Raw genomic sequence first — 26,147 nt, 5'->3', positions numbered from 1 at the left:
CAGGGTCGATCACACATCGAGTAGGGCCAAATCCTAGCTTCTTAGCCACTCGGATATCGCCTTTTTTACTTATTATTCGGATGCAATTTTTCAAAAAAATTGTAGACCTAAAAGTTTCCACTGTCGTCCGTCCGTCTTTCCTTAATTAATCTCGAGAACGAAGTTAGATAGATGACCGGCACGACTCTATTGTTAACGGAAAAGTATGAAGTACAAGGGCAAGCCACTACTAATTTGTGGTGGAGGGCACAGATTTTAAATAAAATAAATTAAAAATATGGTTAAAAATTGCAGCCCGCTATTGTGACGATGTCACAATAAATAATTAGCATTATTTTTATAAACATTTATGATGGCAAATATGGTTTATTGGACCATCCCCATCAAAAGCATCTCGACCATATAAATATTCAAACAATTAAACTTTTGAGTTAGCACCTGTCGGTTATTCAAGACCTGCCACAATCCGGGGTGCATGGAACCCTAAATCCGGGACTGTTTCTTGCAAGTAAATAATTTACAAAACCGATAGACGACAAAGTTTTCAATTAATCTCTGTGCCAAATGGGAACGTGCAGATGTCTCACCAGTTAGGCTATCCAGACCCGTCTGATCTTCGCTCCCAGATTGTAATACATTAGAATGTATAGCCGTACAGGTCACTGTGTGATCTGTACGGTTATATGATCCGACTTGTATTACATACAGTCTGAAAGTAAAAATCAAACACAGGTCTAATATCTTAACTAACAATATATCTACACAGTAAGCAGAAATTTAAGTTGCATTGTATGTTATTCTAGAATCTATTCTAAACTAATTAGTTTTCAATTAAACATTTTATTACAGTTAGCACGTGCTACGATCAGATAATAATTTACTTTTAGTGACAAAAATAATATAAAAATTACAATGTTTACCTTATATTCAATTTAGAATCAGCTTATTGATATACGTATCTTATCTATACATTTGCTCACACAGCTTTGTTTGATGTTATATATTTCTGCATTTACGTAAATTTTAAAATAAATACAATAAAAAATAATACCACCATTTAAAAATCCAGTTCAAGAAGAATTGTAAGTCGACATATAAACAAAGTTACGGACGGCAACATTTTTTAAAGAATCGTTGTAGTTATTTCGAAGCGAATTCGACAATCATTTAAAATAAAACATTAAAAGTAATTTCTCTAAATAAATAAATAAAAATAATTTGACTTATTAGGGCATTCATATATTCTTTTCTATTATTACAGTATATAGTTTCCTATTCATATTTGTAAAATTGCTATTTCCATAAATAAAAAAGCATTTTCTTATAAAAAGTTATGATAAAAAAGGAGCCGAAGCATGCAGTTACAAAAAAGTATAAACTAAAAGCAATGCATTTTTGCATTATTCTTTGATGTGTATTACATATACAGTATTTCTATGTATAATGACTAGAAATTATCTTAAAATTATTCCCATAATGGCTTTATAGTTTCAAATGGGACTTTCTTTTCTTCGATCCGCGTCAGAAACTGATCGTTTATTTTCTTTGCCATTTTTAACAGAGCCAAAACGTCGCCTTCGGCTGCGTGCGAATCGGGTTGAGGGCGATTAAAAAAATATTCGTACAGGCTGCTTAATTTGTAAGACATTTTTACTTTTGTTTTCGACGGAGTTTTTTTATCAACGGAGGTATTCTGTTTAACATCTGGATGATTAGTAAGTAGCTGTTTTCTGACCGAACTTTCTGTTTTGTATAATTTCTCATCCTCTGACGTTTGTTGCACGTCTGCAGATTTTCTGCATATTTCGTTAGACGGAGTACTTTTGAGAAGCTCTACATTATCTTTAGCAACGTTTTCATCTTTGTCATTGTTACATTTATTATCCAAATGTACATTTGAAAAAGCATCAGTAAGATATTCAATTTGATTTGATCCTTCATTCTTTACTGAAGGAGATTCAATTTTTACGTTTGTTTTAGAAAGAATGAACCTGAAGGCAGGTAAGGTGTCTGCACAAAACATCAATCCAGAAATGTCCATTCTAGAATTGTTAAATTCTGCTTTTAAAAGAGGAAAATCAAATCTATTACCATTATGAGCTAAAATACAAATAGGTTTATTCAATCTTTTTAGGAATAATTTTATTATTTCAGCACTGTTTTTAAATGTTTCTTGAAACTGAAGTAATGAATTGGTTAAACCTGAAATTATATAAAATGTATAAGTGTTATGAATTTGACTACTCAAAACTGGGAAGACGTTAATAAACACTGCACAAATAACCAATATCTGAAAAGAAGAAATTACAGGAAAGCAAATATTTTTCAACCATGTTTAATGGGCATCATTAAGCTAACTACTCGCTTTCTTGTAAATTCTTCTCGCTGGATATTGGTTATTTATGCAGCGTTTAGTAAGTGTTATATTTACAAAATTTGTCGATATAACTATATAAAAAACTTTGGAAAATTTCTTTTAAACTCCGAATGCTTCGGAGTTTAAAGGACATCTTCTATGACACTAGCAGAAAGATACGAAATGATATTCTAAGAAAAGATAGAGAAAGCAGGATAATTTGTAAAATTATAAAATATTAGCAATTATGCTAAAAATCTAGTTGTAATTAATAAAATCCATTACAATTGGAAATTTTTAGTGTAATAAATGTGGTGATTATTATGACTTACTAATGTACTGTACTTGTACTTGCTAATACATTACCTGTCAATTTTCCAGCATCGGATGAAATACGGGACCTTGGTCTAAAGAAGAGGTTTAGTTTATTCATGACGCGAATGTTTTCATTATTGCTTTCAAATTCTCTTCTGTCAACGGCTAGAAGTGATAATTCTGTAATTTGTACATTTCTTTTGCCTATCAAATGTGAAAGTCCAGTAGTTTCAGTATCAAAAAATACCAGAGTCTGTATCTTCACGTCACCTGCTGAAGCCATTTTCGTTAAAAATTCTTAACACACTGAAAAATACAAACTGTTTTTAATTTTATATACATGAAGATTATTTTTATTATTTAATACAGCTATACAATGAAAAAGTCAAAGATTAGAAAAATAATATTTAAACTGGAGATGGACCAAATACAAATTTTTAGTCAAATACTGAATAACCATTATACTGAATACTAAGTATTCTTGTTTTTCCTGTTTACCAAGTATCGGCTGATTTACTATATTTAAAACTGCACGAAACAAATGGCTTAGAGCAGTGTTTATCATACTTTTTCGTACTACCACCTCTTTTTAGCACATACATTTCATTAGCACTCCCATAAAATCAGTCACTGTACACTAAAAATTAATTTTAATGAAATTTTTATAAACAAACAAATAAAAATATAACAAACAAGTAAATTTTATAAACAAATAAAAATTCAAAAGTATCTTAAAATACTTGATTAATATATCCTTAAATTAAGATATCCTTAAATTATCCCATTCGTCATTTGCATACAGAATAAGACGGTAAACTGTTACTATTTTAAATAGCCAAGAAACAATTAACAATATTTTCTCTGCAAAACTTTTGAATAAAATTATGATGAAAGTTTTGTCACTATTGCAAGTTTCAATGTAATAGTTAAACTTGTCAAAATGAAAGAATAAAGTTCATCCTGCCAGTATTTCAGCTTTATTTAAATAAAAAAAACCTTAATTTCACCATCTTGTCCACCTTCTACATATTTTTATATATTATTAATATGATCATGATATCACTGAGGTTAAAGCCAGTGACAGTTTTATGAGCAACTACAAATTTATTTAATAATTTCGTAATGAACTGATTACTTTTGCAAATAGTTAGTTTAATTTACATAATTCATATGATTGCAATTTATGTATTTTCTCATTACATTTGCAAAGACAAGTGCTTTTTGTGATCTAAGCGTAAAGCATAAGCATATAAGCATAAAGTCATGCAAAAACTGGCTTTGAAGCTCAAGTAAGATTGTTTTGTTTAGAATGTTCGAAGTTCAATAGTAAAATTTGTGGCCGCCAGCACCAGAAATCCCGAACACCGTCTGACAACACTTGCCAACGAGAGTTGGCTGGTAATGTCGAGAAAAAGAAGAGGCGCGAAAGTTCGTTGGATCTGCCCGGGTGTTGACCGAGGATGTCGGTGACAGCTCTGACCTTTTTAATAAAGTTTTTTTGTTACTGTTCGTGTTTGACTGCTTAGTGTCAGTTCTAAAGATCAGTAGGATCGAATGACAAAAGTTTTTTTATTTTAAAATGAATTATTATCCCCGTCGTCTTCAAATGTTCCTTAATCTCCTTGAGCCTTCTGCTCCCAAGGGAGGCAATAAATCTCAAAACCAGTGATTCTCGTTTCTCAAAAGTAGGTTCTCAACTTCTCAAATCTTTCGAGAAGGTGAAAGCAGCATCTTTTAATTCAATAAGAAAGTTATATATGTTTATATTTTTAAAAAATTACCCATGACGACTAATAAAATTGCTTACTTCCTACAAATACAGAAAAATTACTATACCTTCACTACAATTTGTCACTTGAATTGTGATTATTGGATTGCAGACCTATACATTCTCACTGTTTTCAATCTAACCGTCTTTCATTAATGTAGAGAACGGCATTAGATAGATTAAAATCAAGACCAGACATATAGTATGACAAAGCTTAATATGACAGCAGATGTATATATTATTGAAAGCTTAGTAAGTAAATACGTTTATTATTGTGATAGCTGCAGATAGCATCACAATATATATTCAATTTTTAATAAATAGTATTTGCTCGAGATTATTTATTAAAGTTAAATTTGTTTTGGAAAGAAATAAATAACAATATTTTTAAGTATCATTGCCAAGTTTTTAAATTGAATAGTATTATACGAATAAGACAAGATATGCTCTGTAAAATATGTAATCTGGATATCATATATGGATGAATAGAATATTTTGCTCACCAAATGCTTCTCCTTAGTTCTGGAGCCCATTAAATCGCCGGGATTGCTGTTAGAATAATTGTTAATTATATCTGTAACATGTGAACATCATACTTAAATTTAGCATTATGTAGCAACATTTAATCTTTATCAGACTCGGGGCCGGATTTACATAAGGGCATTTGGGGCCGGTGCCCAGGGCCCCCACAATACTATGTTTAAACATATTTTTTTACTATATACTTAACTATTGCATATATATATATAAATTTCACTGGTGTAAAGTTAACTTGCAGGAAAAAATTTTACATAAGCATTTTCAATTAAAATAATTAGTTTCACCCAATAAAATATATGTATGTTTACAATAACCTTATTTTTAAATGAAATTTACAACTTCCTACAGTTGAAATTTTTAAAATACTTGAAATATCACACGATTATTTATACATGTTCGTGCAAATTTATAAATTTTCTAAATCATCAAATTTGCCTACTGTTAAAACCCCCACCTTAATCTGTGCCCATGGGCCTCTGATTGTTAAACAAGTCCCGATCAGACCATCAGGAGTCAGAGACCACAAAAAAGACAGGCATTTAAAGACATTCCAACATAACATTCTTAAGTATTTAGTGGAAACCCTTACTTCCCAGTTCCCAAATTTTCTATAAGAACTTGTGATATTGTATACAAATAAATAATGGGCACAGAAGCAAGCTTTCCCAAAGCAAAGTTGTCCATCAACAAAGCCTTTTACAAATCATAACAACTATCAGTACAAAGAAAACACTGATATAAAAGGCCAGCAGACCTCCGCGGGCACTCGTATTGGTTGTCGTTACTATAGTTAAACGGCAATCGAAACAATCAAATCAACTCTTGCCAACTTATTACAGTTATAATGCGACTATTCCTGTATATTTTTTTTCGTCAAATAAACATCTCGCAACAAGTATACTAATGAATACTTTATTAAGATGGGCACCAGACAAAATATCACTTTCTCTCATGTCAGAGTGTGCCACATAATGTCAATCACAGTATAAAATATCAATAAATCTAACGGCGACAAATATAACTTACACGTTTGAAATATATATAATACTGTACACGTGTCTTGAGTGATTACAACTTACCAATTAAAAATGAAAGCAATTCAAAAACTTGAGTAATTACACGTGGTACGACACGCTACCATCACTTCGACGCCATGTTAGATAGGAAGATGTACTGTACATGTACTGTACTACAGGGAAAGCACGCTTTCGCCACTATATCCGATCATACACAACTGATATTACGTTTCATTTTTTACTACGATTGTTGGAGATTATTGTGAACGTAATGTACATTCTCTTAACGTAGGCAAACAGAAATTTTAGAGTCGACGCACGTTGTAAGTAGTCGCGCTCCCGTTTCAAACATGGCGCCCAAATGATGGTTTCGTATGTTTAACATACACATCGTTTTTAGTTATAAAAAACGTAAAGCTATTCAAAACAAAATAATTTACGTACATTAGGTTTAAATCAGATATACAATTATCATTTCTTATCACATATTTCAGGCTAAACGTCACACTTAATTTCTGTCACGTGAAACGCATTTACGAGCAAAGCCGGGAATAAAATATTGGACCGAAACCAAAACCAAGTGTTTCCAGTGTTGCCAGCTTTGCAGTTAATGGTCAAAAAAATTTATTTTGTTACGCTCGAAATTAAATACAAAGAACACCCGTGATACCCGTGAATTATTTATAATATAGGCCTACAGTAGAAAGCACAAATGCGTTTTGTAAAGAAATATACAATAATAAAAATCGCGCCACGTCTCTTCTTTTTTGTAAATACACAAGAAAGAAGAGACGTGGCGCAATTTTTTCAGTAACATTGTCGCAAAAATTATATTATTACTTTCCTGTCAAATTTTGATTCCCGAGCTTTTGCATTTCTCGACGTTTTGACATTCGAGGAACCCGAAAATGTAAAAATACCCTTACAAAATTCTCTGTGTGAGATGTGTATGTCTCGGCTAATATTTTGCATTGTATCCCAGGATTGGCATGCGGCATGCCAATCCCGTGGATTGCGCATGGATACAATTAAATTTTGTTGGTTGAAGGGAGATAGAAGGATTTGAAATTAACAAATGAATTAATTTATCTTCAAATACTGTATGAGAGAAAAATGAAAAAATTCAGTAACAGCGACATAAAGTGTGATTTTTACAATATGTGATAAGAAATGATAATTGTACCATCTAATAGATAGGCTTAAAAAAGGTAGCTTTGATTCATTGCATGAATGTATTACATAATTTAAAACAAATATACAGTAATTAATCTTTATTTTTGCTAAATATCAACTTGATATCTTGCAAGTTTAACAAAATTGAGCCAGTCAAACTTGAGTCACAGGCATCAGAAAACAAAGACCGCTGTCAATGAACACAGACCAATGCATGTTCAATATTTTGTTACATCATCCTTTGCAGCCAAAACACTTTCTATACGTTTTCGTATGCTGTTGACTAGGTGTTCACATTCATCTGCCGTTATGGAATTCCGGATAGTTAGGATGGAAGCTTTTAGTTTTTCAATTGTCTGAGGGCGTCTTTTTCTCAGACGTCTCTTCATAATGTTCCATTCATTCTCAATTGGTGAAAGATCTGAGCTGTTGGATGGCCAAGGAAGAACTTCTGTGTTATTTTTTGCAAGTCACCGTTTTATTTTTCTGCTTGTATGACATGTGGCCCCATCCTGCTGGAAAATGCAGGTTCTATTTAGATATAGCTTTGCTGTGGACGGAAGTAAACACTGTTGTAGAATGTTAATGTATTGCTCTGAAGAAGCACGTGTTCCATCAACATAGGTCAACTGAGTGGTCCATACCACTGGCGCTCATACATCCTCAAACCATGACTCTGGCAAGAAACTTCACTAAGGGATTTAACGATGGATCATGAGCTTCATTGACAGATCGAATGACACGTTTGCTTTTGTCTGTTGCTGATAATTCAAATTTTGATTCATCAGACCCCAGAATTTCACCTTGTCACTTTTGTTGAGACTAGGAAAGATGTTCGTTGGCCCATTGTACCCGTTTCTTCTTTTGATGTGCTGTTATAAAGGTTTTTCAAGTGCTGCATAGAACCGGAAATGTGTTTCTTGCAGTCGAAACAGATACATTCTTTCAGTTGTATCATTCCATATTGTAGTTACATTCAATGCTGTGGTGTAGCCAGTGGTGATATTCAGCGGGTTCGCACAGGTTCGGCCGAACCCGTTGTTAAAATTTTCAGTTTCCCGAACCTTGTTAAACACACGGAACATTTCTCAGTGGTTTTGTTTTTTTTTTTAAATATATTAAAATATACGTATTTTACTCTGTAATACTACTAAACTAAAGCCTTATACCCCGTTCGCACCGAGCATTTCAATCTAGATTGTGAGCAAGGTTGGGGACTATGTCTTGGTGCGATCTCTCTCGACCGTTTCAATCTCGACCGAAACGAGGTTTAATCGCGATCGATTCAAGAGAGTTCTTGAAACTAGATCCAGTCATAAGAGAGATCCCACAATCTCACGCGCGCGAGATAATACAAGATGGCTGTGGAACACGTGTCGGGCTATGGACAGCGAAATAAAAAGGATATTGGGATATTGTATTACAAGAGATGATGACATCTGTCTACTATGAGTAGTGCGATTTGGGGTGTAAAATTTCTGTGCCTTAAAAGAAAAAAAAAAACAACAAGGTGGACAGCACTAATATGCTATTTTTACCTGGTCGTGGCCCAGGGCTCGTTACGTTCCAAATACCTCACTGATTATCTATATATATAAAAACGAATGTATGTCGGTGTGTGTGTGTGTGTGTGTGTGTGTGTGTGTGTGTGTGTGTTTGTCCTTCATGCATTACCACACCATTTATCCGATTGCCATGAAACTTTGGGAAGTTGTTTAATACATTCCCACGAAGGTTTGTGGCATATGTGAAGATCACCATTTCCCCCCTTTCAAAAATATATTTATATATGGATTAAGGCTTTTATGTCCAACAGATGGCGCTAACTTCCGACGACCTAAGTTTGCTTTTCTGTAAGGCATTATGCTTTTCAGTGAGAATGGACCTAAGCAGATCATTTTCTACCTATCTATATAAATAAAATACAACGTTTGTTTGTTCCTACCGATTCCTTTGAAATTTTGACACAACGTTGCATTCGAATATGCACGTGTTTTTATATAATATACATGTCGAAATTCTCCTACGGGGGGAGATGGACGGGATTAAAGCTTGCCGCGAAGAACTCTGCTTCTATTTATACTATTTTACATGCGGTTTTTTGCGTTTTTAATTGCGTTTTAATAGGTGACGTCAACAGAATATACACTAAAAAGGGATTTTTCGATATTCCCCAGCGGGGAGAGGGACAGGATTAAGGCTTACCGTGAAGAACTCTGCTTCTATTTATACTATTTTACATGCGGTTTTTTGCGTTTTTAATTGCGTTTTAATAGGTGACGTCAACAGAATATACACTAAAAAGGGATTTTTCGATATTCCCCAGCGGGGAAAGGGACAGGATTGAGGCTTACCGTGAAGAACTCCGCTTCTATTTATACTATTTTACATGCGGTTTTTTGCGTTTTTAATTGCGTTTTAATAGGTGACGTCAACAGAATATACACTAAAAAGGGATTTTTCGATATTCCCCAACGGGGAAAGGGACAGGATTAAGGCTTACCGTGAAGAACTCGGCTTCTATTTATACTATTTTACATGCGGTTTTTTGCGTTTTTAATTGCGTTTTAATAGGTGACGTCAACAGAATATACTCTAAAAAGGGATTTTTCGATATTCCCCAACGGGGAAAGGGACAGGATTGAGGCTTACCGTGAAGAACTCTGCTTCTATTTATACTATTTTACATGCGGTTTTTTGCGTTTTTAATTGCGTTTTAATAGGTGACGTCAACAGAATATACACTAAAAAGGGATTTTTCGATATTCCCCAGCGGGGAAAGGGACAGGATTAAGGCTTACCGTGAAGAACTCGGCTTCTATTTATACTATTTTACATGCGGTTTTTTGCGTTTTTAATTGCGTTTTAATAGGTGACGTCAACAGAATATACATCTAAAAAGAGATTTTTCGATATTCCCCAGCGGGGAAAGGGACAGGATTAAGGCTTACCGTGAAGAACTCGGCTTCTATTTATACTATTTTACATGCGGTTTTTTGCGTTTTTAATTGCGTTTTAATAGGTGACGTCAACAGAATATACACTAAAAAGGGATTTTTCGATATTCCCCAGCGGGGAAAGGGACAGGATTAAGGCTTACCGTGAAGAACTCGGCTTCTATTTATACTATTTTACATGCGGTTTTTTGCGTTTTTAATTGCGTTTTAATAGGTGACGTCAACAGAATATACACTAAAAAGAGGATTTTTCGATATTCCCCAGCGGGGAAAGGGACAGGATTAAGGCTTACCGTGAAGAACTCGGCTTCTATTTATACTATTTTACATGCGGTTTTTTGCGTTTTTAATTGCGTTTTAATAGGTGACGTCAACAGAATATACACTAAAAAGGGATTTTTCGATATTCCCCAGCGGGGAAAGGGACAGGATTAAGGCTTACCGTGAAGAACTCGGCTTCTATTTATACTATTTTACATGCGGTTTTTTGCGTTTTTAATTGCGTTTTAATAGGTGACGTCAACAGAATATACACTAAAAAGGGATTTTTCGATATTCCCCAGCGGGGAAAGGGACAGGATTAAGGCTTACCGTGAAGAACTCGGCTTCTATTTATACTATTTTACATGCGGTTTTTTGCGTTTTTAATTGCGTTTTAATAGGTGACGTCAACAGAATATACACTAAAAAGGGATTTTTCGATATTCCCCAGCGGGGAAAGGGACAGGATTAAGGCTTACCGTGAAGAACTCGGCTTCTATTTATACTATTTTACATGCGGTTTTTTGCGTTTTTAATTGCGTTTTAATAGGTGACGTCAACAGAATATACACTAAAAAGAGATTTTTCGATATTCCCCAGCGTGGAAAGGGACAGGATTAAGGCTTACCGTGAAGAACTCGGCTTCTATTTATACTATTTTACATGCGGTTTTTTGCGTTTTTAATTGCGTTTTAATAGGTGACGTCAACAGAATATACACTAAAAAGGGATTTTTCGATATTCCCCAGCGGGGAAAGGGACAGGATTAAGGCTTACCGTGAAGAACTCGGCTTCTATTTATACTATTTTACATGCGGTTTTTTGCGTTTTTAATTGCGTTTTAATAGGTGACGTCAACAGAATATACACTAAAAAGAGATTTTTCGATATTCCCCAGCGGGGAAAGGGACAGGATTAAGGCTTACCGTGAAGAACTCGGCTTCTATTTATACTATTTTACATGCGGTTTTTTGCGTTTTTAATTGCGTTTTAATAGGTGACGTCAACAGAATATACACTAAAAAGGGATTTTTCGATATTCGCCAGCGGGGAAAGGGACAGAATTAAGGCTTACCGTGAAGAACTCGGCTTCTATTTATACTATTTTACATGCGGTTTTTTTGCGTTTTTAATTGCGTTATAATAGGTGACGTCAACAGAATATACACTAAAAAGGGATTTTTTGAAATTCCCCCATGGGGGAAGTGTTACACATTTATAATAGATACATTTTGAGCCACAACAACGCGTGGCCGGGTCAGCTAGTTAGATATATCGCAAGAAAAGGTATTGTATTTATTTCTAGCCAAAACTTTCATTTCGTTTGTCGGTGATTGTCAGGGAAAAATTTTCTGCCAGCGAACCCTTTGTTAAATATTTCGAATATCACCACTGGGTGTAGCGGTTGTTTTTTACGATTCTTTTCAAACTCCTATCAAGTTTTTCGCTGATGTCCAGCAGCTTTGTTAGGTATAACATGGCCGTGGTTAGTGTATTGAACAATAATCTGGTGCACTGTTGTCTTGCTTAGCATTATCTCTTTACTAATAGCTCTCTGCCATGCCACGACTGTTTATCAATGATTGCATTCCTTAAATCTTCTGAAACAACTTTTCCTCTGGCCATTGTAGACAAATGCAAAAGTTCATAAATAAAACTAAAAAAGCACCTTATATCATTCACAGGATCACCGAAGGCTAAAATGAGGCTAAAATAATCAGTTGTTTCAGAAATACTGCAATTGTAACATTATTTAAATGCAAATTATCGGCTGGTCTATGTTCATTGATGGGGATGGAGATCAAGTTTGACTGGCTCAATATTGTTAAACCTGCAAGATATCAAGTTGATATTTAGCAAAAATGAAGATTAATTACTGTATATTTGTTTTAAATTATGTAAAACATTCATTCAATGATTCAAAGTTACTCTTTTTTAAACCTATCTATCGGATGGATGTTAACTGCAGCCCGGTCTAAGTTCAGTGGTGACTACTGTATATCTGATTTGAACCGAACGTAAAAGAATTAACCATTTAATTACTTACACTCGGCAATTGATTATATTAGAATTTAAAAGAATATCATCTTGGTCTTTTATGAATGCTCGATTGCTGTATCTGTATGGGATTGGGCGAGTAAATTGTGGAAAACTAAACTAACGTGGGTAAATGTAAAATATCAATATAATTATTATGTTAATAACACGAATGATTATATGTTGAATTGGTTTATTGCTCTCGCTAAGAGAGGCATATGGAAGGCTAGATGTGTGGAATGTTATGAATAGAAACAAGTAGGTAAGATAAGGGAAGAAGCTGATAGGAAGCTGACTTTAGATAGATATGAAAGTGATGACTGAAAGACAGCGACTCTTTATCGGGGAACTAAAAATAAAATATAGATACTGTATGTGATAACGGTAAATACAGAATTTTGTAACCATTTTTTTAAACACTTGAAGGTGAATAGCGATTTCTGTCGTGTGTTAATTTGGATCTGATGTGATGATCCCTTAATTTAATTTGATGTAAAGTTTTAGTTCGTAGCTTATTTTATTGTTACGTTAAGTGTAAATAAACTTTATGCTAAGTTCTTATATTAATACTAACTAAAGGAGGACTATTTCCAACTTATCACTGGTAGGATAAGTCCTTATCGTTATCTACTCCACATTAGTAGATATTTAATTAATTGACTTATTTGATACTTTATTCCTGCCATATAAAATCAAAATAATTCAATTTAGCTCTGATATAACTAAATTTGTAATTCTACTTCAAAAGGCTAAATAATTACAATCAAAAATATATTAACATACCTTATGCAAATTTTCTGTAAGACTGAGTTCGACAATTCCCTTTCTCTCTCTCTCTCTGTAGATCACACCACTCATTTCTCTACTTTTCTGACATCGTGGGCGACAGACGTTACGAAAAACCAACCGTAGCAACAATAAACAGTTAATTTCGGCTTCGAATTTATCTTTGCTTTATTTACAGGGAAAAGAAAAACAATACGAAAACGCATATTGAAACTTTTATAATAAAAGAAAAAACAACAAACTGATTACATGTACTGTACACAGTACCAGCAATTAACTACTGTATTTGGCCACCGCTTAAGTAATAATTCCAATTGGGCTACTATTTTGATATCACAATTTTTACTGTATCACTTGTGAGTCAAAGATAAATCAAATACATTGAATGCTTCTATAATGCAAATACTACGCATTTGATGTAAGAAAATCAAAACTAATTGCGTAACAGTGATTGAATGTTACTCTATTTTTATTCACTGATGTAATTTTTTATACTTTCATTTTTATGTATTATTTGTACACAGAGAGGTCTGATATACGTTGGCTAACGTAAATAAAGATATTCATTAAAACATAGGCCTAAATATGCTTCGTACATGATTAGATTAATGAATCCAGTCAAAAAACAAATATGTTTTACAAGTCTATGGAATCGAATTTTTCTGTTTAAACGTCAATTCGTAATTGCATTAACTAAAAAGAAAATTTTAAATGATACGTTATCTAACTAGAAGTTCTGAAGCATCCAGGTGAGAGACTAGCCGAATCGCAATTAACAAACATTATTCTAGCAACTAATTGACTAATCCATTCTCCTTATCTTACGATTGTGATTGTCAATGACAAGAATTGAGTGGTCATTTGCCCCAGGGCAAACGGGTGTGCAGGAAGATCAGAAAGCAGTGGTTTATTAGGGCTATTTCACACTATAACCGACTGAATCGATCCTAATTGTTTATCAGGGCGTGTATAGCCTACTTACAACTGGGCTTCAGTTTGTCTTGAAAAGGGTTAAAATTTAATTATTGCGATTAATTTTATCAGGATTATTAGTATCACTGATAGGTCATGTCACCCTTGATTTTAAATAAATTAATCTAAAAAATTCGATAAATTTGCGTTTAATCCGAGTTTAAACTCTGATTCACTATTCTGTAGGTCAAGGGTCGCCAAACATTTTTGATCGTCGACCTCGTACAACTTTTCGAAATCTCACATCGACCGTCACTAAAAAGTTGGTGTTACAAGCAAAAAAAAGCACTACTTTAATACATTTCTTTTAATTTTGCATTTTTTTCATTTATTGTATATATGTTGTTAATACTTTTTGTAACTAACAATAAGTGAGACTGATTAACTTTGGTAATAATAAATCACGTAAGTGTTTCGTTATCCCGCACCATTCTACAGCAATTAGAAGCACTTACTGAACAATTGGTTCTAAACAATTAAAGGGAAACTCCTTCTAAACTTTAATTGGCTATTTCTGTTTTTATAGACATTACTTTAACCAATCACAGACTCGCGGTAGCTACAAGTTGCCGCAGAAAGCCCCGCCTATTCTAACTACGACTTTCGAAGTAAAATCGTTATAAATTCTCTTTTTTAATCGTTTTTTAAAGCTCTAATTAGCTAATTTAATGTTCTTTGACAGTATTTAAACGAGTAAACGTTATTTTAGATCTGTCAGGCTATAAAATTTCCGGAAAAGTCAACTCCCCGACGTTACGTAATACGAGAAAAATGTGAATAATCGCATGCAAAATATTTTCATTTATTAAAAATTCTTAATTACAATTTAACGAAAGAAGAGACGTTATATTAATTCTCCCCTCTACAGCACACAAAAATGAATCAACCCACCCGGAAATACTACTGCATACGAGATTTCGGAATCCAATGGCGTCAGAGTCACGTGACATCTTCAGCCAATTACCCTCCTACTTCTAAGCGCGAGCATTTAAATCAGCGGTTCCCAACCTTTTTTTGACCTTTGATTTCATTGTTGTTAGCAGGGACCACAAGGTTTAAGAAAAATAAACTGTGTCAATCTAAAAATAAACTTTAATCAAAACTTTTAACATACATAATCGTTAAACTCAAGAGTAACATGCTTTAACAGTACTATTATAATAGAAAACAACACTTTTAGTAAAAATTAAATTCAGTTTGTATCAATGTGGGAATAATAATTTAAAGCGAATAAAAGTTTTAAATCTTTCGCGGACCATATTTTAGCTCTTACGGACCACTGGTTGGGAACCGCTGCTTTAAATATAGTAAGAGTGGCGAGAGGAACGGGGAGAAGGGCAAGAGACGGATAGTACGATAGTCTCAGGCACTTGGACAGCCCGCAGAGCGTAGAGAGAGTGTTCTCCTCAGGCAACGATCTCAGGGACTGGTCACACTATGCGATTTCCAGCCGCACGGGCGACTGCAACCGCGACGGCTGTTCCCGTTAACTAGTAATCCTCCCTCGAAAACCGGCGCGACTGCAACCACAACTAGAAACAAAAAGTTTGTTCTACTCGCGACGGTTGCAAACGCGCATCCAATCAGAAAACGTCTTTGTGCCACGTCATACTTTGTGTTGTATATTTGTCAACATATCTTGATTATAACATTTGTATTAACTCAGTTTCAGTACATTTAAATGCTATATTTGATATAAATCAAATCTGAATTTATAAAAGTTATTGTTAGATTTATTTTAAAAAGTTTGATTACTTTTAATAATATACAATTGAATAAAATAAATGCTTATATAAAAGAAAAAATATATCGATTATAAATGAATTAAATCATTCAAGCTTTCCTCTAAACAACACTTACCCTCAAATATTCACTTTTATAAGATTGATAAATAGCATCCAAAACTTCTGGGATAATGACTGATATCGAATTATGGGCCACTCTAAATTGATATGCCAAACTACGAAACGTTTCGCCTAAATTATATATAAGTATTGGTATTCATACGGATATATCCCCTATAACCTACGGCATCCGAAAGCCTTAATTCATTCATCAGCTGGTGAAAGCACGATTGTTTAGCCCGTTGATTTTCATTTCGTCAAGTTTTAACCCAGCATAAACGTTTTTTCTTATTTTTCTCTTCGTATATTCTCGCCAGCTCTAACAAAATTAGCGCCTTTTTTCTTTTATTCATTCCAGAAAAGGAACTGCTTGCTATTTTAATAAGAAAAGTAGCTAAAATTCCGTAAATACTCTGAAGTAGAACGTAAAAATGTCGGTAAACTTACGAAAGTAGACAAAAACAAGCTGCTGTAATTTTATTGGTTTATTATAGGGTCAGGTGTTCCGAGTTGCAACGTCAACGAACAATGTGTGACCACGAGAAGACGCGCGCGACTCGCGCTTGTTGCAGTTGCGGTCGCCTGCGCGGCTGGAAGTCGCATAGTGTGACCAGGGCGGAGACTGGACAGGTCGTACGGTTGAGCCAACTCCACAAACCGACCGGAGTTTCCCCAGAGTCTAATAGTCCCCGAAGGACAAGCTGTTACGTGAGACACCCTACCTTTGTTGTACCGTGTGTGTAATGTCGTCAAACTTGTATATTCTGAAATATTTTGTTTTGTAAATAAACTGTAAATATTCACTGGATTGAGTGTGGAGGTGTACCTTTCTACGAACCAACGTAAGAACCAACTCGAGACGGATTATCGTAAAGATCTTCACTGGATTACAATAAAGATCTTCGCTACCTCTTTCTCTCTTTGTTTCCTGTAGTTCCATGAACCGCCGCCCTCACCACCTACGGGAAAAGAGTCAGAAAAGGAAGTTCTAGAAGTGAGAAGGAACAAAGAACAAAGAGAAATGTTCTAAAACTCTGATTAAAATTAATATATATATAATGGCGTCTACCACAGAAAAATTGAATTTTGTGATTATGTATATAAGCATCCGTGTACGTGTGTTGGCGTCTATTAAGTTTAAATTGTTTAATATCCCAGGATGGAGTAATGATTAACGAAATTTGGCATAGTAGCTTGTGTATAACGGACATTAATGCTATTAAATTTTGGTAATCAAAGATCAAGGGGATGGGGAAATAGAGTCATGTCATATGTCGATAGGAGTAGGACTTATACATTTATTCGTTATTAGAATTTACAACTTTTTATAAAACTCATCTGTACCCTCAAAATTAAGTTATTTGCCAATTTATAATAATTAAACATTTTAAAATGAAATCTCGTAACAGATGGCGCCACATACAATTTTAAATTTGCCACGAAAGTTATGCACCTTGTTGCTGATTTAAGTGTTTCTAAATGTCAAAATATGCAGCGTAAGAATACAATAGAAACTCGATTATCCGAAAGTTACAATAAAACATGTAGCGCTGTATATACAGACTAAATTCTCCATGTAGCTTTATTGTGCCATGTTTTAAGGTTAACTTTCCTTGTTCCCCTTATACAAGGGGGAACGCCTCAGGTTACATGTATTCCTTGTCACATCCGTTGTTCATTAAAACCGAAAATACAAAAACAAACTAAGTTTCTGAATAATCCGAATAACCGCTAGTTCCACAAAGTTCGGATAATCGAGTTTTCACTACATGTTCTTATTACAAGAGTGCATTTTTTCTTGAAGGGTTTACTCGACGTGAGAAATTACAATTATTACCTAATTTTATAAATAATTTATTCAAATATGAAAGACAAATATTCTTTAAAAATTTAATGTGTCGTAAGCTACGACTCTGTTTTATTTAACAGAACGCATTAAACCTATTACAAAATATAATTTTCTGTAATCAATCGTTTAAAAAATATAAATAATCAAACTACGAATGTATATCTGTTAAAAAATTTTAATGCATTGCACTTGTTACAATTTTAACAGAATATATTGATGGTACACACATCATCACAAAAGAATAAATTTTAATCTAAGTCAAATCAGTTAGGCACTTAGTGAAATAATACAAAAATGTAGATTGATCATTTCTACAATGTCTGTAGTTCATTACAAAAATATAGTTTGTACTTCTCAAATAAAATACAGATGTAATTGACATTGTACGTGATTTACAATATAAAAATTTTAAAAATAAAATTACAGATTTTATAAAATACATGACAAAATGTTTAGAAAATTATACAAAAGTTCTTATAATACCATTAAACAGCACTGTTATTCAATAAATTATCACTGTATATATAACAATGATCCTTTATATACATATAAAATTTCATCCAAAGACAATAACTTCATATTTATATAAGTATATGATTTATTTAAAATCTATTAAAATCTTTAAATGAAACATTTTTATGTTTCAACTTTAACCACATTTTATATAAATAAAGTATTTATAAGTATTACAAAAACTATGAAATACAAAACAAATGACTAGTTGATGTGACAGTTACTGAAACATCTTAAACTTATGTCTTAATAGGGGGATCAAATTGACATTCATTTAAAAACTTCATCAGATACATTAGGGCAATTGCATAGACCTAAGTAAAAATCACTCCAAGACCATTTAAGCATAACAAGATCAAGACAAACTCGGCAATCTTCTCTGCTATCGTGAGTATCTTCCTGAATGAATTGTCCTAAAAATTTCTCTGATAAACATTTCAATGAAGGGCGAAAAGGAAATCCACGTTCAGTACGAAATATTACAGAAGTATCTACAATTTTTGCATGGATAAAATGTAAAGCTTTGAGGTCATTTTCCAGTCCATGCCCAATTATAATGGTGTCTTTGTTAATAATAGTTAATAATAATGCTTGTACTTCTTCCAATTGAAGTGTCTCCTTCTTTTCAAGCATTTCTGCAGTGATGCCACTGTACTCTGTGTTATAATCAATTATAGGTGATTTTGGTTGCACATATGTCTCGAATAATAAACTTCCATCAAATGATAAGAGAGTTACCTTAGTTATTTCCAGACCCAATTTAGTGTAACACATTTCTGTGTTCAAAACGACTACGTTCTTTTCTGTAAAATCATAATCAGCTGTGTTTAGAAAATCATCATTCACCCCGCACTTTGAACTTGATACATGAAAATTGTTAAAAGTGCAGCCAGTACTTCCTTTGGCAAAGGATTGCATTGGAAATTTATATGTCATTAATTGCGTTGGTGTTAACATTATTGTCTCTAAAAATGAATAAAAAGAAATGAAGACAGCTCCATTCTTCTTTACTTCACAAGAATTTTGATGCTTTAAAAATAACTCAAATGGTATAGGAGGCCCTCCATCCACTTTAAAACCACCCTTTGGATTGATTCCTTCCTTTGGCAATTCAAAATAAAATTGGTCTGGACATTGTTCCCGTGGTACAGGAGGATTTCCATCTATCTCCATTCTACAACCACCAGCAAATCGAGAATATGGATTGATTCTCCTCCTACGTGGATATCCTGGATAAATCGGCCGTGGAAATGGCTCAAATGATATTTCAGGATTGCTTGGATTCGAACTGTAATAATAATTATTGGGGATAATAGGTGGATGGTCTTCATCGAAACAAAACATACCACGAGGAGGGATCGGGAAAACTGGATCAGGATCAAAACCCCCCGAAGCCATTTTCAAAATCTGAAAATAACAACAACATTAATTAAATTAATTACAAGCTAATTTACAAGCAATTTTAAGCTTCGTCGATCTAGTTTCGTCGTTCATTCCACTAACTCTATAGAATACGGCAACTTATCGTAAGAACCGAAGAGAAGCACGTGGTGACCGACTCCAAGTCGTGTTGCCATGGCAACAGCAGTCGGCCAACCGACTAGTCGTTCCAGTCGGACAGATTTTAAAAGTTAAATATTTGTAGTCCGGTCGGAGCAGTCGGTGAACTACAGCCAATGAGAGCTTCGAAGCTATAATTAATCAGAGTTTAAATTTATCTGAAGTTAGAAAATGGCGGAAGGTACCTGTATAGGTAACAGGTGTGCAACAGCATTATCCAAAATGGCGCAAGTGGATGGTTCAGTGGTTGAATGGGAAGATGCCAAAATTCTTGCAAAAGTACGCTCACCAACGCTGTCATCCATTACTGAGAAATGCGAAATCTACAGAGCGAGTTTGGCTGAAAGATGTTTAAATTATAAGGATGCGACGGGGTTGCCGTCATCCTGGAAATACATAGTAAGACGTAACACACGTAATAATACGTCTGCCGTGACTCAGTAGGTATCTGAGTTAATGCATAAGGAATTGTTCCTTAAGATTTACGGCCAGTCACAGTATTTTATTTTTATTTTCATTTTCATTTTAATTTTATTTGATTTTGTTAATTATTATTTTGTGATATGCTTGTTCTATTAGTTTAATTTAAACGTATGTTCGAATTTGGTTTAATTTTGAAAGTGTTCGATTTTGTATTAGAGTCGAACAACTGTAACCTGAAGATGGCCCATAAATTGGGCCGAAAACGTTAGTTTTAGTTAATAAATAGTTGTTCTCAGCAATAAGGTGTATTGGATGTTTATGGTACCTGTATAGTTTTCTCGGAAGCTTTAATAAACCAAGTCAGAAAATATCCGTGGCTTTATGATATTCGGCGAGCCGATTATAAAGGCAGCATAAAAAAAAAATAATTCTTGGACGGAGATTTCCAAAAAACTAAACGTTGAAGGTACGTGATTGACTGTAAAACATTCCAATAGATATTGTCGCCAAAGATATGGCCTGACGATAAATTGTAACATATTCAGAACTAAAATTTCTGGATACGAATGAAATATGTTTTAAAACAATTCGAAATGCAAGACCGCTTTCCGTGACGGCCATGTTTTCTGTTTAAATTGAAAAACTTACCACGATTGGCTAGTGTTCTGATCTGTAACGCGCGTTCCGATTGGTCCTTGCGAGTCGGCCACCGACATAAAATCGTACTCAGTGTGAAGGCTTTTACTACTAGTCGGTCCGATTATAAGATCGGTCGGATCGGACCGGTCGGTCGAATCGGATATAGTGTGAAACAGCCCTAACTCTATAGAATACGGCAACTTATCGTAAGAACCGAAGAGAAGCACGTGGTGAACTTTACAATCCATGCACGTGGTATTCTAATCTCTCGCAGAATAAAAGGCTTGTACGTACAGTACAATCAAATTACTCGAACCAAATTTTAATTTTATTTCTTAAATTATACTCATATAAACTATTATATTTGAGAGCGATTCAATAACTCATCTCAATAGACTCGACAGATATTACTATAATTATAAACAATGGCAACGTCTGAATATATCCTATATCCTGCCTATTCTACTTTCAAATATAAATTCAATACAAGGTAAGATTCTAGCTCCGAATTTGGCAGAAATAACACAAATTTTCATTTTAATAAATGTATATCTTTAAATTTTCGAATATTCTAATCGATTATATCTGTAGTAATCTATTCTACACAACAGAAGAAAAATCGTCTTTCGTATTTATAAATTATACTGAAGTTAATCATCACATTTATTGAGAAACAGATTACAGTGGAGAAAAGCAATCATACACTAAAAAACATATACGAAACCACGTGGAAACGAATAGTAAAAAAATTTAAAAAACTTAATTTCCGCTTATCAATACATGTCTCAGATCTTAATTAACGACCTAATTAAGATTAATATTACAACAAAATTAAGTAACTAATACTAACTGAAATAAACAAATAACCGCGATATTTCTAAATTACTTACCAACTTCCGAAGTCTTCAAATAAAAAATTAATAATCGATACGATGAGATTTACTCTATTAACCCGTATCTTTATTGTAGATACGATGAACTTTTCACATTTCGACACAAAGACAACTTCAGTAACAGTCAAGCGTTCCAGAGACACAAGGCATATGACGAGTTAACCAGTAGCGAGTAGACTATACAGGTGGCGCTAATTAGAACAACACGACCTCCTCCTTGGTGTGACGTCACGTTCTAGGAATAACTGAGTCAGTGACAATGTCCTGCGGCTAGTAATTGCTTTCATTTTATCGTACTGTGGGGATCGGGCCGTAAAAGGTTTATTACGTACTTTTCTAGGTAGAGTCCTGCCACCAGGTGTGTTTTGTCGGACACACCACCGTTTGAGATAAAAAAAAGATGATTAAGGCGCGAGGGTAAGAGTCACTCTGAAGTCCAGGAATGAGTCTCTCAGGAGGAAGAATGCAGAGTCAGATATAACCAATTTAAGGACATTTATTAACATAAACAAAAGTTTAGAACAGAGTTATAAGAAACTGATTTTTGGAAATTTGCCTATTCTTTTCTATTCAACGAGGGGGGTACCTAATAGGGGGGTATTTCGCGACTCACAACATACCAGATAACAAGATGTCTTCTCTTGTGACGTTGACTTGACGGCCAAGACTGCGGAGGTTTCCGGTGTTCACTGCACTTCGTCTGGTTCTTGCTCGTTTTTGGGTTGTCTTCTCTTAAGTCACTCTTTCTCGGGTTGGAACTGTATCCACAATTGCTGACTATTTCGCTGTTTCCTGCTAGCTGTCCTTCTAACGGGACCGTGTCCTCACTCTGACTGCCTTCTTTCTCGACTCTCCTGTTCTGGCTGGCTTTCTCTGACTGACTTTCTCTGGCTGGAGCTCTGCTTTTTAAACCTTTTCAGCCTAAGAAAGTTCATCATCAGGTGATGATTCATTGGCAGTGTTTTTCTTATGACGTTGAGTTTTCATAGAGTCATCTCTGAGTCTTCTTATTCTGTGATGATATCAAGCTTTCATAGTCATCTTTGAGTTATCATGACTCATCTTTGCTCTTAGTCATTGTTTGTTGATTGCTTTGACTAAGTTCTTCATGTAGACATTGTCGAATGCAATGTTTATTTGGTTGCTTTTCATCTTTTCTCTGGTATGTTGTGATATTTTGAATGATAAACCGTTTTATTCTACTTACTTGATATAAAAAAAGGGGGGGGTCCCTAGATTGGTAGAATGGGAAGATTTCCTCTTACCATCTTCGGTTGTTATCCATGATACAAGTAAGGTTCATGTGAATACATAGTAAAAAGGATATAAAGTAAATAAACAAAAATTACAAATAAGTTTACAATATATATATATATATAGATGTTTTTGGAGGGCGGTGGTGGTCCTGCAATCGATATATAAAACGGTATTATAACCTAAACCTACTTTTTGTTCTTATCGAAATAAATAAATAATTTTAAGTTATTAATTTGTATTCATTTCTAAAATAATCTTCGTGTAGAAAAATAATAAATAAAATTTTCAAGGGCAAAGAACTCATCGACGTCTCTCTCCACGTGTATTATAATCTGTTAAAAATTCAAAATATTTTTATGAAATTAGTTTCTTTTTTTTTTAATATAGATAATAAATTAAAATTACCGGTAATTCGATTTCTTCGTAATTTTGTCAAATAATAAACTCGTTCAATTAATTTTTACGTTCAGGAAAAACAGTTTGTCGGTTTTCCTATTACATTCTAAGAACTATCATTCTGTCAACGGAACTATAAATGATAAATAAATATTCCGATTCTTATCTGTTTAGGTAACAATAATATTTAGCGCGATATTTAATAGGTTTCTAGAAAATTAATTCGATTTATCAGTAATCAAAACGAATAATTTTAGAAGAGAAATGGGCTCATATTCTATATTTTTCTCTTCAATTTTGAGTAGAAAATTATGCTCCGTTTAATACAAAAATCCTTTCTCAGTTTTATCAATTCAGAGTTTCTTTAGGCTATATTCGTTTCTAAACGTGCAATTTCCCTGTAAATAATTATTTAACCATATAGAGACAAATATGTTCCTTCCCCAAATAGAAAGCCCCTTTATCTTTCTAAAGTAGTTTTGTTTGGATCGTATTAATAAATATTCCTAGACAATAGTTAGTTCCTTTAGTTCACTTATATACTATTGATAATTTTCTCTTTTTTACAGTCCACCATTATATACTAATTACACATTCACCATTGATCAGAGATACTAAAATAGATGACTCCTAAAGAGATAATATACTGAATATAATTTTTTTAAATTTCATTACTTCAATTTTATTTTTTTAAGTTGAATCACATTTAATAAATGAATCTAATTATTTTATATTTAAATTTTTATATAACAGTTTCGAGTGTATATAATGAATAGTGTGATTCATACAACGAGTAATTGTATTTTTCAATTGATATTGTCATTTAAAATATTTCAAAAATATATGTTTAAAACGTCTATATGTCAGTTCTCCTTGATCTGAATTTATTATATTATAACACAATCTGTTCTTTATTATAAATTAACACTAATAACTACCTGTATATAAAATATATTTATTATATACAATACAGTAAACATACATGTTTATTATATCCTATTCGTATTAATTACGAAGTTCCTGTGGTTTATAAATTATCTTTACGTTATATTATTGAAATTATATTTCATACCACTATAATTATAACTGTAATAAAATCTGGAATTCTGTAGTATTACTTATTTTTATTTATGACATGATTAATTAATTAGACATGTTATATTTTAAATGACATTTAAAGACTGTTTTATTCAATTTTTTAATTAACTTAAATTCTATAAAATAAAATTAAGCTGCTTATAAGCACTGTTTTAACTATACTTTGGGGAGAGATTTCGCTTAAATGGAGTAAAGGAAAAAGTGGGTCTTCTACGTGGGAAAATTTTTAATTGTTTGTAAAAGGTATACAGTAACAATGGTTCCCTAAGGTTTAAGCACTTCACTGCTGTTTCCAAGTGAATGATTATATTAAGGATTTATTGACAATGTCACTAATACAGTACTTTATTTTAAGACCGTATTTGTAGTGTTTAATGCCAAGAGTGCCATAAATAAAATGATGATTATAAATTTATGGTCGAACATCTTACATTAATATTCGTATTAAACTAATAACTAAAAATGTTACGTAGGTATATCAAATAAAAAATTATAAATCAATTTGCAAATAATTAATAAAAGATATTTTTGAATATTTATCAAGCTTAAATATGTAGTTAAGAAAATATGCACAAATCTTTTAAATATAATCACGGTTTAAATATAAAAATACTTATTGCATAAGAAATTTTTAAAACATTTTTGATTATTTATTATAGAAATTATCAATATGTACAGTACCAATGTGTTAATTAATATCATTTTTAATAAATCACCTCTACTGCTTTGTAGTAGCTTCGTATGTACTGTACTATTGTATTTATTAGGAGTATAAAACATGTAGGTTTACTATTATAATTAAATAATATTACAGTATTCGAAACTTTCATTAAATATTTTATAAATTTTATTACTTTATATATATCTTATAATTATTTATTTTGAAATGATATAAATCTTATACACAAAATACAAGACACTAATAATAAAAATTTTATTTTGTAAAATTATAGCCTATGTGTGCTTGTATATACGTTAATTAATGTTAATATTAATACTGAAATGTTATACAGTAACAGACCAAATATCCGGAATTACCGGAAAATCGGCTAGGTTTAAATTTGGAGGGCTGTAATAAAGCTGTAACTTGCCACGCGACCATTTTTTTTTCCATGGCGTACGCATTGCACGACTCCCGTTCTAGTGTAACCGCTGGCATACGGTGTGTTAAAAACACTTCCGTCTTTTACTTTCCATTGTTTACTTCATATTTTAAGTATATAATTAGCCTGTGTCCAGTAGTAACGGTGCCAAGATTTTCAATCTGGGAGGGCGGAGGTGGGAAGTACAGTACATTGTTTTTATGGAGCGGGTGTAATCTGCATATTTTATCATTAAACAAACTCACTTTTTTTTTAAATTTAGCAATCTATTTTCAGTAAGATAGATAAGTAGAAAAAAGAGTAGTGAAAATGTGTAATTATTTGGCGAAGAAGCAGTAAATATTTAAAGAAATCCCTGATATAAACGTATAGATAGACTCGAATAAATGAT

The 26,147-nt window shown here is 33.1% G+C and overlaps 1 protein-coding gene across 3 annotated transcripts; it reads right to left on the bottom strand.

Annotated features, from left to right (window-relative positions):
- Positions 1-1,434: 1,434 nt before the first annotated feature.
- Positions 1,435-13,263, bottom strand: LOC136987180 (three-prime repair exonuclease 1-like). 3 transcript variants are annotated; one of them, XM_067284869.1, is made up of 3 exons: positions 13,207-13,263; positions 2,723-2,977; positions 1,435-2,202 (listed from the first exon to the last, which is right to left on the bottom strand). In XM_067284869.1, the coding sequence occupies exons 2-3, from the start codon at positions 2,952-2,954 to the stop codon at positions 1,466-1,468; spliced, it is 969 nt and encodes a 322-aa protein (XP_067140970.1). In that variant the 5' UTR covers positions 2,955-2,977; positions 13,207-13,263; the 3' UTR covers positions 1,435-1,465. The 3 variants fall into 3 exon arrangements, with proteins under 3 accessions (XP_067140970.1, XP_067140971.1, XP_067140972.1); XM_067284870.1 differs by lacking the exon at positions 13,207-13,263 and adding an exon at positions 6,059-6,130; XM_067284871.1 differs by lacking the exon at positions 13,207-13,263 and adding an exon at positions 6,099-6,120.
- Between the last annotated feature and the right edge of the window lie 12,884 nt (positions 13,264-26,147).

This window comes from Centruroides vittatus, unplaced genomic scaffold (assembly GCF_030686945.1).
Source record: "Centruroides vittatus isolate TY-2023 unplaced genomic scaffold, ASM3068694v2 scaffold_1478, whole genome shotgun sequence".
Classification (NCBI taxonomy): Eukaryota; Metazoa; Arthropoda; class Arachnida; order Scorpiones; family Buthidae; genus Centruroides; species Centruroides vittatus.
Note: the sequence above shows the minus strand (reverse complement) of the source record. Positions and strands in the feature narration are given on the sequence as shown.

Bases quoted from the DNA above. Each gene is read 5' to 3' on its own strand.
- LOC136987180 (XM_067284869.1), bottom strand. From the start codon at position 2,954: ATGGCTTCAGCAGGTGACGTGAAGATACAGACTCTGGTATTTTTTGAT. The intron at 2,203-2,722 runs GTAATGTATTAG...ATATAATTTCAG, and splicing joins CGATGCTGGAAAATTGACAG to GTTTAACCAATTCATTACTT.